Source organism: Mytilus edulis, chromosome 11 (assembly GCF_963676685.1).
Source record: "Mytilus edulis chromosome 11, xbMytEdul2.2, whole genome shotgun sequence".
NCBI lineage: Eukaryota > Metazoa > Mollusca > Bivalvia > Mytilida > Mytilidae > Mytilus > Mytilus edulis.
In genome coordinates this window covers 63,863,377-63,877,817 of record NC_092354.1, presented here as the reverse complement: position 1 = coordinate 63,877,817, position 14,441 = coordinate 63,863,377, and the positions used below count along the sequence as shown (strand labels likewise).

The 14,441-nt window shown below is 30.7% G+C and overlaps 1 protein-coding gene across 1 annotated transcript in view; it reads left to right on the top strand.

Moving 5' to 3' along the window:
- Positions 1-1,301: 1,301 nt before the first annotated feature.
- LOC139495997 (uncharacterized) overlaps positions 1,302-14,441 on the top strand; it is a 32,351-nt gene continuing 19,211 nt past the window's right edge. The window contains exons 1-6 of the mRNA XM_071284431.1: positions 1,302-1,817; positions 7,503-7,566; positions 8,174-8,234; positions 8,955-9,035; positions 10,360-10,407; positions 12,096-12,170. Of these exons, the coding sequence (XP_071140532.1) occupies positions 1,703-1,817; positions 7,503-7,566; positions 8,174-8,234; positions 8,955-9,035; positions 10,360-10,407; positions 12,096-12,170 (444 nt within the window). The 5' untranslated portion in view covers positions 1,302-1,702. The remainder of the gene's footprint in view (positions 1,818-7,502; positions 7,567-8,173; positions 8,235-8,954; positions 9,036-10,359; positions 10,408-12,095; positions 12,171-14,441) is intronic.

Genomic DNA, 14,441 nt, shown 5'->3' with positions numbered 1-14,441 from the left:
TGAAGTTCCATCCAGAAAAATGCAAACACATAAATATAAGTAGAGGGGTAAGAGAAGAAAAGACAAGTTACAAACTATTAGGTCATGATATAAGTAAATGTCAAGAAGAGAAAGATATTGGAGTAGTAATTGATGAAGATCTAACCTTTGAAAGACACATATTCGAAAAAGTGAACAAAGCTAATTCAACTTTTGCCGCAATTAGAAGGACATTTAAAAACTTAAACGAAAAAATCTTCATACCTCTATACAAAACATTAGTGCGAACACACTTAGACTATGCTAGCTCTGTATGGTCACCTTTTAAAAAGAAATCCATCGACAAAATCGAAAATATACAAAAAAGGGCAACACGACAGATACCAGGATTCAATAAACTGAGCTACCCGGAAAGACTGAAAAAACTCAAGCTGCCAACATTGTCATATAGAAGGGTCCGAGGGGACATGATTGAGACATATAAGATACTAAATGGTAATTACGATCCAGAAACAAGTTCATCCCTTAAATTAATTTCAAGCACTGAAAATAGACATAGCACAAGAGTAAACAGTAATAAAATCATTCACCAACGATTCAAAACAAGTCTGAGGAAAAACAGTTTTTCTGTAAGAATAGCCAAATTATGGAACAAGTTACCAGATAAAGTAACTAAAGCGCCATCTATAAACTCATTCAAAAATAGACTAGATAGATACTGGGAGTACGAAGAAATCTATTATTCTGATTATCGAGCTGAATTAACCGGAAGCAGCATCAGAAATAATGGAGACAATATTCAATTATATGAGTCTGGTGAAGAGGAACCGTGAGGATCCTGTACCGGAAAACATCATTAAGTATCATTAAGTATCACCACGATCCTTTCACAACATCAACACTTGAAGTTGCAAGTCAACACAACGCAGATTCAACTTTGCATTTTATTATTTAAAGTTTTCATTTTGATAATTTAATTCATCATCACGCTGTATTAACCATGCTTTGTAATCTTCAGCATAACGTTATGCAAATCTCTAATATATGACAGCTGAGGCTTTCCATAGTATTCGATTCCTACTATTAATAAAGGACAAAAGTCGTAATCTTTCTGATATTGGAATGTGCTATAAACCAATAATCTTATTTGCGTGAAAGCGTCCATTCTTACTACTATAAATAACGTCAAAGTTTATATCATTCAATCAAAGTTACATCTATATTTTTATCTTATTGTAAGTACACATTTAATCTACATTATATAGAGATTGCATGCAGAGTACATACATGTACATGTATGTATATTAACCGGTGTCATATGATTATGACGTGCAAATAATCAGCTGAAGGTTAAATATGTAATCAATGAAAATTTCTACACGTCTATTAATTGTTTATTATTGAATTGAAAATAGAAAGTAATCATATTGTTTCAAAAGATACTTTGCCAGTTCAAAATTACATGTGGATTTAAAACAACACACCTGCATTATACAGTGTTTTGTGGTGTTTCGGCAGTGTTCATATAGTTTCTGATTGGAATAGATTGAGGATAATTTGTTTAGACGAGCAGTTCAGAACATCAAGTCAAATATTTGTGGAATACAGAAAAAATAAATAATCACAAATAAATTCTTGATGAATTGATTACAGTTTATTTACATGAAAACTAATATGTTTTGTAAATTCGTATTGCAACTGTCAACTAATTCATAAAACAATAATGGCATTACCGGAATTTGTAATAACATTAATTGGAAATGACACAGTCGGAAAAACCTCTATAGTGAACAGATTACGATATGGAACTTATCAACCTCACTATATCTATACACAGGGTGAGTTAAAATTGTATATATTGTATACATATTAGAATATGGAACATATAAACCCTAGTGTAACCTCTTCACTCAGGATATGTTATAAATGTTTTATAATACTTCACAATCACAGGGAAAAACACCTATAGTTAACAGACTCAGATATGGGAAATATCAACCTAATTACCTCTACACCCCGGATAAAATAGAAATGTATGTTATTTTTTCTCCACCACATGGCAACACATCCATTGTAAACAGAAATAAGATATGACACATATCAACCTCACTACCTCAATACACAGGAGGAGTTATAAATGCCTTTATACTCAAACATAGAAGGGGACGCATTTACCTTAAAATGTGTAATACCACTATTTATTTTCCCCTATTAGTTTATTTTAAATTAGCACTTTAAAAAAAATGTGCAGATTTATATTCGTTTCCAATGATGAAAAACTTGGCATGGGTAAAGTTTTATCCTGTCCAGTACTATACTCAAAATTTTACATAACATTTCATTGCAAAAAAAGGAAAACAACCATCGTTGGAAGATAACCAATCACATTGTCACCTCTGTTTTTTTATCTGTTTACAGCTTTAGTAACCCTTTTACCTCAAGTTTTCACAATATTCTACAGAAACCCCAAATAATTAAACAATAATTGACACTTCGAAATACCAAAGACAATTGTAAACATACTAAAATTTGAGACTTCTCATATACACATTGGAGTTAATCACTATAATTGTGAATACTAGTACTAGTATATTAAAGTATGGGACTAACAATTTCCCTGCCTCTAAACAAATAATTAGATATACATTTATGTTCTACTCAATGTGTTGAGAAACATCTATTGGAAAAGATCCAGATATAGAACTTATGGGACTACCTATCTCACTACCTCTTTTTTCTAATCTATCACGCTAGAGAAACATCTTTTGTAGATAGATCGAAAACTTATCTTCCTTGCCGCCTCTGTATACAGATAACGTTATAAAATTAGTTCCTACTGTATCATACTGGAGTAAACCTCTGTTGCAAACTCTATCCCACCAGTAAATCATTTTTTTCAAGCAGTTCAAACGTTTGAACTTATCAACAACAACGCCTCATTGTACAGATAAATTATAAAGGTATTTTATACTGTATTACAATGGGGCAAACCTGTATTGGATACCATGTCATACTAGGCATACATTTATTGCAAGCAGTTCAAACTATGGAAATTATTAACCTCAACTCCTCTGTATATTGATAAGTCATATATGTTTATTCTACTCCATCCAATAAAGGATGCAAATATGGTACTTAAGGAGGTAGACCTAGGTCAAGGGAAATAACTCTTAAAATCATCAGTACGTTTTTGTCAACCATTTTCAAAAATATATTCTAAGCTTCTAGGTTACATAGATTATTTTCAATCTGTTTCAGGTAAATGCTTAAAATACATTGATGAACTTGACTTTTACAAACGCTTAACTGATTTAAAGAGTTATCTCCCTGAACCAAGGTCTACCCCCTTAATCTATATACAGGGTAAATGATTAATTGATATTATACTCATTTAGAGTTGGTAAAACATATATTGTGAACAACTTATCAAATTAACTGCCTCTGCTAAAAGAGTAAGTTATAAAAATTTGTTCTACTTCATAACGATAGAGGAAACTTCTATATATTATAAACTATCAAATTATCAACTTTACACAATATACGTAGGTAATAAATGTATTTTCTACTCATTCACTTTCGGTAAAAATCTATGAAAACGTCTGTGTGTGTAGATTAAACTAACCAGAATATCAACACCAATACCTCTATACTTAGGGTATACCTAACCACAATTCCTCTTGATATATACATGATCAAATACCATATCTCTTGTGTCAAAAGTTTAATAAGCCCACATGGTAAATTTGGCAAAATCGTCAGGTAATGATCAGACATAAAACATAGTTATTTACTTCTCATAGCTCGAAACATTGGATATCGAGTTCATGACTTTGGACTTTATGCGATTTCATCAGTCTTATTTGCTACTTTAATTTTGTTTTCTTTATCGATTTGTTATATCTGAACATTGAAACACAACTGGATGTGTAGGTATTACGTTAAAGATTAGACCTTAGGTATGGTACACAATTTTTCTCAAATGTTTTGGAAGTCATTTATGTTCTTCAAACTATCAATAATTAAATCAGTTACCAAATGTTTATCAACGTGCTGTCTAAAATTGGTTATGAGGCTGATGCAGCAGTGTCTAAAGAAAACTTGACAAGTGTGACTGCGCCAAACATTTCATTAAAGAATATATTAATTAGATTCAAAAATCAAAAGCTGGAACGATAGAAGATTAACACTCATACATAAAATAAACAAAGACAACAACAGTTTATCGCTGTTCAATAGACATAAATTGGTTAATAGAAAAAAGATCAGGCTTAAAAGTAAAACCGAGGGGAACACATTAACTATATAAAAAAAAAGAACGGACAAAAGAAACACTAAACAAACAAAAAAAAAACGTTAATATACAACGAGACGAACTATTCAGTAACGAATGCAATATTTATGACTTAGTAAAGGACATGTTAAAAAAATGTTAGTTTGAACTTGGTTCCATTGCTAGCCAAAAACTATGTGCTGCGAAGTTTTGTGAATGACTCTAAACATCAAAAAGACAAAATTTGGAAGGTTTAGGAATAATTTTAATGAAAAATACGGATTGTGTAATAATAATTATAAACGGAACCATTTTGTCTGTACCAGATGCGCATCAATGTCACTTTAGTGATGCTCGAGGCCAAAATATTTGAAAATACAAAGCTTATTGAAAATATGAAGAACTATACGCAAAAAAAGACCACAACGTTTAGCAAAAGCCGAGCAAGCAATCAGAACTTTGTATAAGGCAGATACATTCCTTAATTTAAAGTAATTTCCAAACTTTTAATAACATGAAATCAGTATGTTCATGCCAGTACCAAAATATTCAAAATATGAAGAGCTATACGCAAAAAGGATCAAAACGTATAGTCAAAGCCGGGGAAGGAATCAGAGCTTAGCTTGAATGAGATAAATTCGTTAAGTTTAGATAATTTAATAGCATAAAAATCGTATTTTCATGCCAGTACCAAAGTATAAAGAAGATTTACTATTTTAGTTTTAAGGAAAAGGGTTTATTAAACAATTTATCATCGGTTTTCAAATACAAACAGCAATATTCTAGAAGATATGATTTGAACAACCTCCTAATACAAGCTTATGCTAATAGATAACCTACATTAGCCTAAAGATAGTACTTGCATAGTGATAGACTGTCCTTATTGTGGGATAGATATAATTAAAGTATGTTTAATCGATGGCAGACGGATTACGTATATAGTGTTTTTTTTTGGGGGGGGGGGGGGGGGAACGGAATCAAACGTTTAATGTAATAATAATATTAAACGTATAAAGTTTATATGCGAATTCATCAATAAAGTTTTTTTATCACACTACCTCTTTACACAGATAAATTTCTATCATGTTACAAATTTGGTGAGAGAAGTTACAAGGGATCGGAAAAATATTAAAATAATTCATTTCTTATACTAGGTTCATGAATAGTGTAGGTGCATTTCTTATACTAGGTTCATGAATAGTGCAGGTGCATTTCTTATACTAGGTTCATGAATAGTGCAGGTATATATTATTCTTCCTTTACAGTACGCAATAGACATTTTCGGTTAGGTTGATAAGTAATATACGTTAAAAAAAAAAATAGCAAAAATCAGTTTACCATCTTCCTCAGATTCAAAATATCCGTCAGGTCAATAGGATTAAAACTTTCACTCCACTAATTACATTAGCATTTTTCATTCATCATCACAATAGATTTCAACTTTGCATATTATTTAGATTTTGATGAAAAGGGGGGGGGGGTTAGAACAAATACAGATAGAAATAATAACGACCAAGTTAATGATATAAAAAAAATATATGACTATAAATTTTAAGCATGTGATATTGATTTACAAACAAGATCAACATTGTAAATTTGAAAGATTTCGATGAAACTTTAAAATGCACTACTCAATTCAAAATTACATGTAACCCTACTATTCGCACATATATAAAACAATCATCGATGAAACGAAAAAACAAAAAGAATAAAAAGAACAATGAAATTATTAAATGATATTGGAATATTGCTTGTCATTTGTTTACAAAGGGAAACTATGGGCTATCATCCTTTAATAATATATAGGTACAACTGTACTAGATTATCTGGTTCAATAAGTACATAATCAGAACACTTATCTACATTATAGTATTGAGTCTTATTTATTGACCCAAAATAAAATTAAACAAAGTCATAAATATATATTTAACAATTCCATTTTACATATTATACGCAGTATCCAAGCTTTAATATCATTCTTGATATTTAGATAAATAAAAATTAACAGTGTCTAATTGATTGCAAAACATGTAAGAAAACAAAATAAAAATATATAATCTAGGGTGATAACTAAAGTCAACCTTTATTCTAATGCAATTTGGATGTAACAATTTTTTTCATTGGCTAAAAGTTGCCGTCTAATCCACAGTTGACCAGGCGTAACTAAGGAGGGACCCGCCATTTTGAATTGGTTGAATCAACAAATGTTCGATTACTACTATATAATTTGAAAATAAAACAACACCTACCTTGAATTCGCCGTTTTAATGTAATTTTATCCGAATTTGAAGCGTATAGGTAACGTAATAACCACCAGTTTGTAAGTTTTCATTTGTATGACACCACGTTTAGCCATGACGTCTTTGTGCCAAAAGCATTCATGAAGTTTCGCGGATTTTTTTCTATTTTTTTTTGGTCAAATTTAGACAATTTTTCAAGTTTTATCGTATTTTTTCTTTTGTAATGCATCAGAATCGGAATAACAGTACTGTAGTTGAAGAGTTGCCACCGTCATTTTTGATTTGACGGTGGCAACTCATCAACTACAGTACTGTTATTCCTCAAGTAGTATAAGTCTATTCTTTTTTTTTTAAACTTTTCTCTTAATTTGTTTACTGATATAAATAACGCACATGAAATTATTTGAGGAATGACTGTAATATTTTTTCTCTCTATGGTTAAAAATGTATTTTTCTGTCTATGGTTTAAAACGGAATTTAGAATTAAATTATAAGAAATAGCTGGTACAGTAATATTTTGTCTGTCTATTCGAAATAACATTAAAAAAATGTGTGCACACTTTAAAATACCTCGCTACGCGGGTTATTTAGTGTGCACCACATTTTTTTTATGTTATTTCGAATAGACAGAAAAAAATTACAGTTATTTCTTAATTCTAAATTCAATTTAAAAACAGTGAAAACCATGAAAAAACGTTGATGACGTCACGGTCACATGACTTATTTATGTCTATAAGCTAAAAAACAAAACAACGTCAGCCAATCAGAAGACGCATTACATCCAAAATTAATTTTATGAATGTAGAATAAACAATCGCCGAATCAATTGCATCAAAATGAACATAATATTGAATAACTATGTCGTGTCTACTGCACTATTGTCTCATATCTACCTTGATCAACAAACATTGAAAATCAAGTATGTAAAACTAATTTAATACAATCGAAACTAAATAAGACTAAAATATATTTTACTTATATATATATATATTGATGTTCTCTGTTTCTTACAGGGGCTGATAAAGTTAGAATACCAAACTTCAAAGTTGGAAACGACACAGTTAGTTTATTAATTTTGTAAGTAGTACTACATTCTTTAACTTTGATTATTTAAAAAAAAAAAAAAAAAAAAACGAAATGAAAAAACAATACCAATGATACAGTGAACCATTCTCTCAAGCAATCAGTCATTTTCAGCAAACTGCCCCACTGGCTTTGTGGTAGCGTGTTTGCCTCGAATAGAAAGTCGTGTGTTTGAACGCCGATTGAACTTAATTAGACTTATACATTGATGTTTGCTAATCCTTTGTAAAGAGGACGGTTTTCATATGTAGAAGCAAAGGCTTAGACTGCTCTGCGTGAACATTATGTGACTGGGTATCCTGACATGTCTTTCTGTCGAATACCGATATAATATTCAATAGTTGAAATGCTTTTTCCTTAAAGAATGCAAACATATCAATATTTGAAAGCCAAGGAAGTATAGGAACCGAAACAGCTAGTGATCAGGACCTACAAATTATAAAATATATCTACGGTCAACTTTACTTGAGGAAGTTGAAACCTTAGCTTCTTTCATGATCTTTGTTGTTTTAAAAATTTTAAACAGACAATTTTAGAAAAATTTGTTAAAAAAGTTTGTTATGCATGCATAACATTTTATCATATTTTTTTTTCTTTTTAGTGACACAGGCGGGCATCATATACAGAGGGGTATTATTCATAAGTTTATAGACGCTGCAGATGTAAGTTTTCACTATGGGATACATGATTGAATGGATAGACGTATATTTATGTTAAAGTTATTTGATAGTGATGTAACACGTCTGTTGATTAGCTGAAACATTTGTATCTTATGAGACAAGTATAGTTGTCTGATATGTGAATTTTTCGACAGTGTCTTTTTCCATGTTTTTGCATTTTAACTGTCGTTATGCATGGCGCGGTTCGTCATATGCGCTCGAAATAAACAGTCAGAATCGCCTTTCGTTACCCTTGATATGTTTTTGTACTTTTTGTTTTGTTTTCCTTTTTTTTGTCATGATGTTGCCGGTTTATTATTAACTTATGGTTTTGAATGTTTTTTAATACAATTTGGATAAACCAAAGGCAAAGTTGAACAGTATTAAAATTAGAAAATTTCGAAAAAAATATAATAAACAGTAAATTTACAACAACAAAAAATCAGAATCTTGTTATTGCAACTGTTGCAATATTTACTTCATGAAAATTTCTAATATTTTCCCTGACCGGTCTCATATTTACCAGCTTCTTAATTCTTATAAAGCATTTATTTATCGAGTTAAACGGATTTGAAAAAAGTTATAATTTAATACTTACGTTCATTTTTTTTTGCTTTGTAAATCGGTAAATAAAGTTATGCTGAAGATTATTAATAATATCTGGAAGCAATAGGAAGTTTCCTGTAGTCAATATGATAAATGGTTTATTTTTCAATATTACAGGCTGTCATAATTGTCTATGATATTTCAAAGGAAAAGTCTTTCAGAAAGATCCCAGAGTGGATCCAAATGACAAAGAAGAGGGTATATATCACATATATATTTTGACTTCAGTAGACAGTTAATGGTTCCCCCATTTTGACAACATGTTTAGTCACCTTTGGAATATAGTAAATATGGAGAGAGTTTTCAATTTCATCTTTACAATGTAGTACTCGAAAGGTGTCACCGTCACATTTCCTACTCGAGATATCCTAAATTGTTGAAATGCAGGATTTATTTTTATAATGTCTTCCCCTGTTCTATATTTACTATGACCATTATTCTCGGTTTTTTTTTAATTTGTTTGCTTATTTTACTGAATTAAAAAAAAAAAACTCGTTTTTGCACTTTATCCACGTAGTTCTGTTTACAGTTCTGTAAATCCCTTCAGAACCTTAGAAAGCCGCATTGTCACCTTTTCAGTATTGTTACAGTTTTTAACCCGGTCAGGTCAGAAATCGAACATTTACAGAACATACTAATCACAAATACCAGGCTTATGATTTGGTACGCAAGTCACTTATTACGTATACACACGATTCATCAGTGGCTCTAGAATATAAAAAAAAATCCGGAAAGTTTTAATGACGATGAAATGTAATATACTGATAATAAATTCAGTTTCCTGTTTGCGCTGTCGTCAAAAAAGAAAAATATGACGGTCTGAGCTGTTAAGTTTTACTGAACTGCACATTGATTAGATTAAGGATGTTTACTCCTCTATTTTTTTTATTTTTGTCAGATTTTCAGAATCCTCTGGTTTTATCCATGTATTGCCATTAACAAATTTTGCCCACTAACCCTTACTTTTCTTTTTATAATTTTATTACATAAAGTGTAAAAAGTCATATTTCAAAGTGTTATAAAATCCTTATTATTTTTTCATATTTTTTGAAACAAAAAAGGTGCCAATGTTAAATATATGAAAAATCTAGAGAGAATTATTTCCCGCCAATTCTTCAATGGCTTACTTCTCGAAAACAAGCACATCCATGGACCCTAACAATAAATACTGAACTCCAAGGAAAGTTAAAAAAAATCCATAAAATCTTACAATAAAAACTGGAACAAGTGAAAAACAACTGTTCCATTCATAACTTGGTACATTTTTTCCAACGCAAACTGTGAGTTAAACCTTGTTTTACAGTTACCTTAACCTTGTACGTGTATGACAGTATTTTATAGTTCCGTTATATTGACAAAAACAAAATAAAACATTCAAAAACGAAAGATAATTATTTTTAAATTTTAAGCATATAAATAGAACATTTTCCAGTTCTAATTCATTTTTTTGGTTTAAAATTATATCATTTATATATTATATACTTTATTATCTTCTGTTGTAAAATCCGTTTTTTTTCTACAGAAACTTCAGGATGTCAATGAAAATTCGGCGATTGGTTCCTCACCAGAGGTAAGACTTTTGTTATTTCATTCTCGCAGAAGTACAGTGAAACCTGTTTAAACCGAACCTCTTCGGGACTTATGATTTTGTTCGGTTTTGTCCGATGTTCAGTTTAGTCAGGTTGACAACGCATACAATTAGATATGACGGTGCTTAAGAACATGTTTGGTTTATACAGGTTTTCGGTTTACGCATTATTCGGTATAGCCAGGTTTTACTGTAGAATCATCTCGAAGCAATAGAAATGATATTACCTATATGACTATACTAACGTCAGCACGTCAACTTGAAATGTATTGATACTATATAAGGATCGCTTATTTCGACATTTTAGTGAATTCTGGAAAGTTTTCCAATAAAATGGAATAAAGTGTAATATGAGAAATTAAATGCAATCAATTAGATAAGCAATTCTGACAAAATGCATTTTTGATAAACAACATTATAAATTTTTGAATGAAATTTAATGTATCATATCATACATTTCAAAAAGAGGAAGACAAGAGAGCAATATTTAAACTCATCATAGGTACCAGGATTAGAAGTTTGTACACTAGAAACGTGATTCGTCTTCACACATATGTCCAGTGACATTATAATTAAAGTTAAAGTACGAAGTCGAGGAGCGTTGATGACCAAAATTCAGAAAGGTTTTGCCAGACAGAGAAATGTTAATCTATTTCTGGCGTAGTTCTGAGATTGACATGTTGAGATGTACTATAATGTTAATTATTTATGTGTTTCTTTGTCCTGAATGGTCCTGCATTTATTTGTATTGTAATCCTTTCACATAATGATGTCATTTTAGTGGTATTTATAACATTGTCATATAAGCGGGAGGTTTGGCTAGTCATTAAACCCGGTTAAACTCGCCATTTTTTTCATAAATGTCCTGTACCAAGTCAGGAATCTGCAATTTTTTATCAAGTAGTCCGTTCCTATTTATGTTGGTGTTTGTTTTTGTAGCAGTTCAGTGTTTCTGTTGTTCCGTTGTTTTATATATATACGTATACTCTTGTAGTTGATGTACTGTTTATCTCGGTTTTGGTTTATGACCCGGATTTGTTTCAGTTTAATCGATCGAGTTATGACTTTTGAACAGCTGTATACTACTACTGCCTTTATGTAGAACATCCGTAGTATTTCGAATACATTCCATGTTTTGTAAACATATAGTGTATAATTATGACAATGATAATTCATGTCAACAATGACGTGCTGACTACTGGGCTGGTGATTAGACAGCATGGTCAAAATGAAAAGAACGCAAGGACTAATAACAATAACAATATAATATACAGTAAACATTACTACAAAACAATCAGGGGTAGACTCCGAAGTAAACCATTATAGGTCTAAGTACGGACTGCAACACGGAGCCTTGGCGCATACCGAACAACAAGCTATTTAGAACCCCCAAAATAAATAATGTAAACAATTCAAATAAGAAACCCAACGGTCTATTCGACTAGTATATAAAAATCGAAAAACTAGAAATACTTATGAACCACATCAACAAACAATAATTAATGAATAACAGGTTCATGAATTAAGACAGCGACAACCAAATACAGTGGGTTTAAACGTTAAACCAGGCACCAACCTTCACCCTAACCTGACATAATAGTATAACATCACAGCGTAGAAAAACATTCTATGAAATATCAATTAAGATTAATATTGTTTTTATCAAATAGGACGATGACCCTCTCCTGATGATAATAGGAAATAAAACAGACCTTTCAGCAACTGATGTTAGATGGAGCAGTGAAGTAAGTTATATAGATAAAGGAAGATGTGGTATGAATGCCAATGAGACAACTCTCCTTCCAAATAACAATTTATAAAAGTAAACTATTATAGGTCAAGGTACGGCCTTCAACACGGAGCTTTGGCTCACACCGAACAACAAGCTATAAAGGGCCCCAAAAATTAGTTAGGTAAAACCATTCAAACGGGGAAACCAAAAGTCTAATCTATATATGCATGACTAAATATCTAGTAACGCATTTACATGTTGGCAACTATTTGACTTAATATAAGTAAATATCATTTGCCTTTGCCTTTTAGATTTGCCTTTGCGTATATTTACGATTATATGACATGTCTATACACAATCCTAATTATTGTATCGGGTAAACCCTCTACTTTAAAACTTTTAGATTTAACAAATGGGATTATATTTTTGAAAAATAAAGAACAGAGAATAATGAGGTGCTGGAAAAAAAATTATAGAGGATAATAAGCAAACTATATCAAACTGAGAGCAGAATAAAAAAGGAAAAAACCAATTTTCCTCTTTTTTCACTCTTAATTCTGACAAGTGCAATTAGAGGCCAAATTCGGACCAGAACGTAATAAATTTATTCTATAACCCATGTATTTGAGAAAAAATCATGAAAAACAAAGACAATTCTGTTATATTAGTATTTTTTTGTTACATTTCAAAATAAATTTATACTGAATTCTACACTTAGCTGTCCATTTTTAGTCAACTCTCTGTAAAGGATACAACATAGAATAAATTTATTCTAAATGCATGGTGCTTACTGTATATGATCATGTATAAAATAAATTTATTATATAGAGCCATAATATCTATTATTAGTTCGAGTAAATCATAGAATACATTTATTCTTCATTCAATGTCATTTATGATTATGATAATATTTATCTGTATGGTGAGGCTGAGACACAGAATAAATTTATTCTACATTCAATACGATTTCGGATTATAATAATATATAAAATAAATTTATTTTGAAGTAAAGTTATCTGTATGGTGAAGCTGTGACACAGAATAAATTTATTCTAGTTTCAATGCGATTTCGGATTATGATAAAATATAAAATAAATTTATTTTGAAGTAAAGTTATCTGTATGGCTGAGACACAGAATTACTGTATTCTACATTCAATATGAATTTTGTTCTATATAAAAATAATCTTAAAAATATCTCATGATAAGAAATTAAAATAATTTAAAAGAAAATTCCATCGGTCTTATTTATTACAGACAAACTGATACAATAAATTGCTTCGCCAAGCGCAGCTGGATACGACCGCAGAGGTCAAATTCTAAACATTTGGGACAAAAATGGACACAATGTTCGTGCATGATACAGGTCTGAATTTGGATTATAATTAAATACTTGATGCAATATAGGTTTCTGACACAGAATAACGGTAGCCAAAAAACTTAGAATTGGTTATAGCATTTGAATTTATATTTAATTTTTGGCTTTTGTGCAATACACTATGCTGTTGCAAATTGCCCCCCCCCCCAAAAAAAATAAATAAAAAATAAATAAATAAATTTACCTCTTTTTTATGCTTTTGTGCAATACACTATGCTGTTGCTATTTGAACCCTCACCCCCAAAAAATATACCCTTGCTTGGCAATATGATATTTGAAATTTTCTTTATCAATTTCTGAAATCTGTAATGAGTGAAAATTATCCCCCCCCCTCCAAATTTCTGTCCAGTTTATCTAATCACAAATATTCTAGCGGAACAGTTCAAAATGCATGTAAAACAATAGAATTGCTATATGGCCAAAAATCAATTTCCTTATCGTTTCGATTTGTCATGTGATGGCATACAAACAGTTCAAAAATACATCTAAGTCTTTTTTGTTTGCTTATATAATCCTGAAGATTTTGTTCAATGTTTTGTCACTGGTCATCTGTTAGAATAATTTTGGGGGTTTTTTTTCACACAAGAGACAATCTTCGTTATAATGCAACTGGTACTAATCGTTAAGTAATCTGATCTTTTATTGACATACAGATCTGTAGTTGGAATTATTCATCTTCAAACTCTTCTTAACTTTTCGAACAATTATCTTTGTAAATGTCAACATTTTATCTTCTAATATTCCCAAATACATGTTTCCATTATTCCGTTCAACCAAAGCTATCTGAAAGATCAAATAAAAAATACAGTGCATATAAAAAAAAATGGAAAATGTGTCTATGGGCTACAAATGCCCCCGCGCGTAAATATACACGTGTCAACTTCCACATTCAGATACATGTACACGA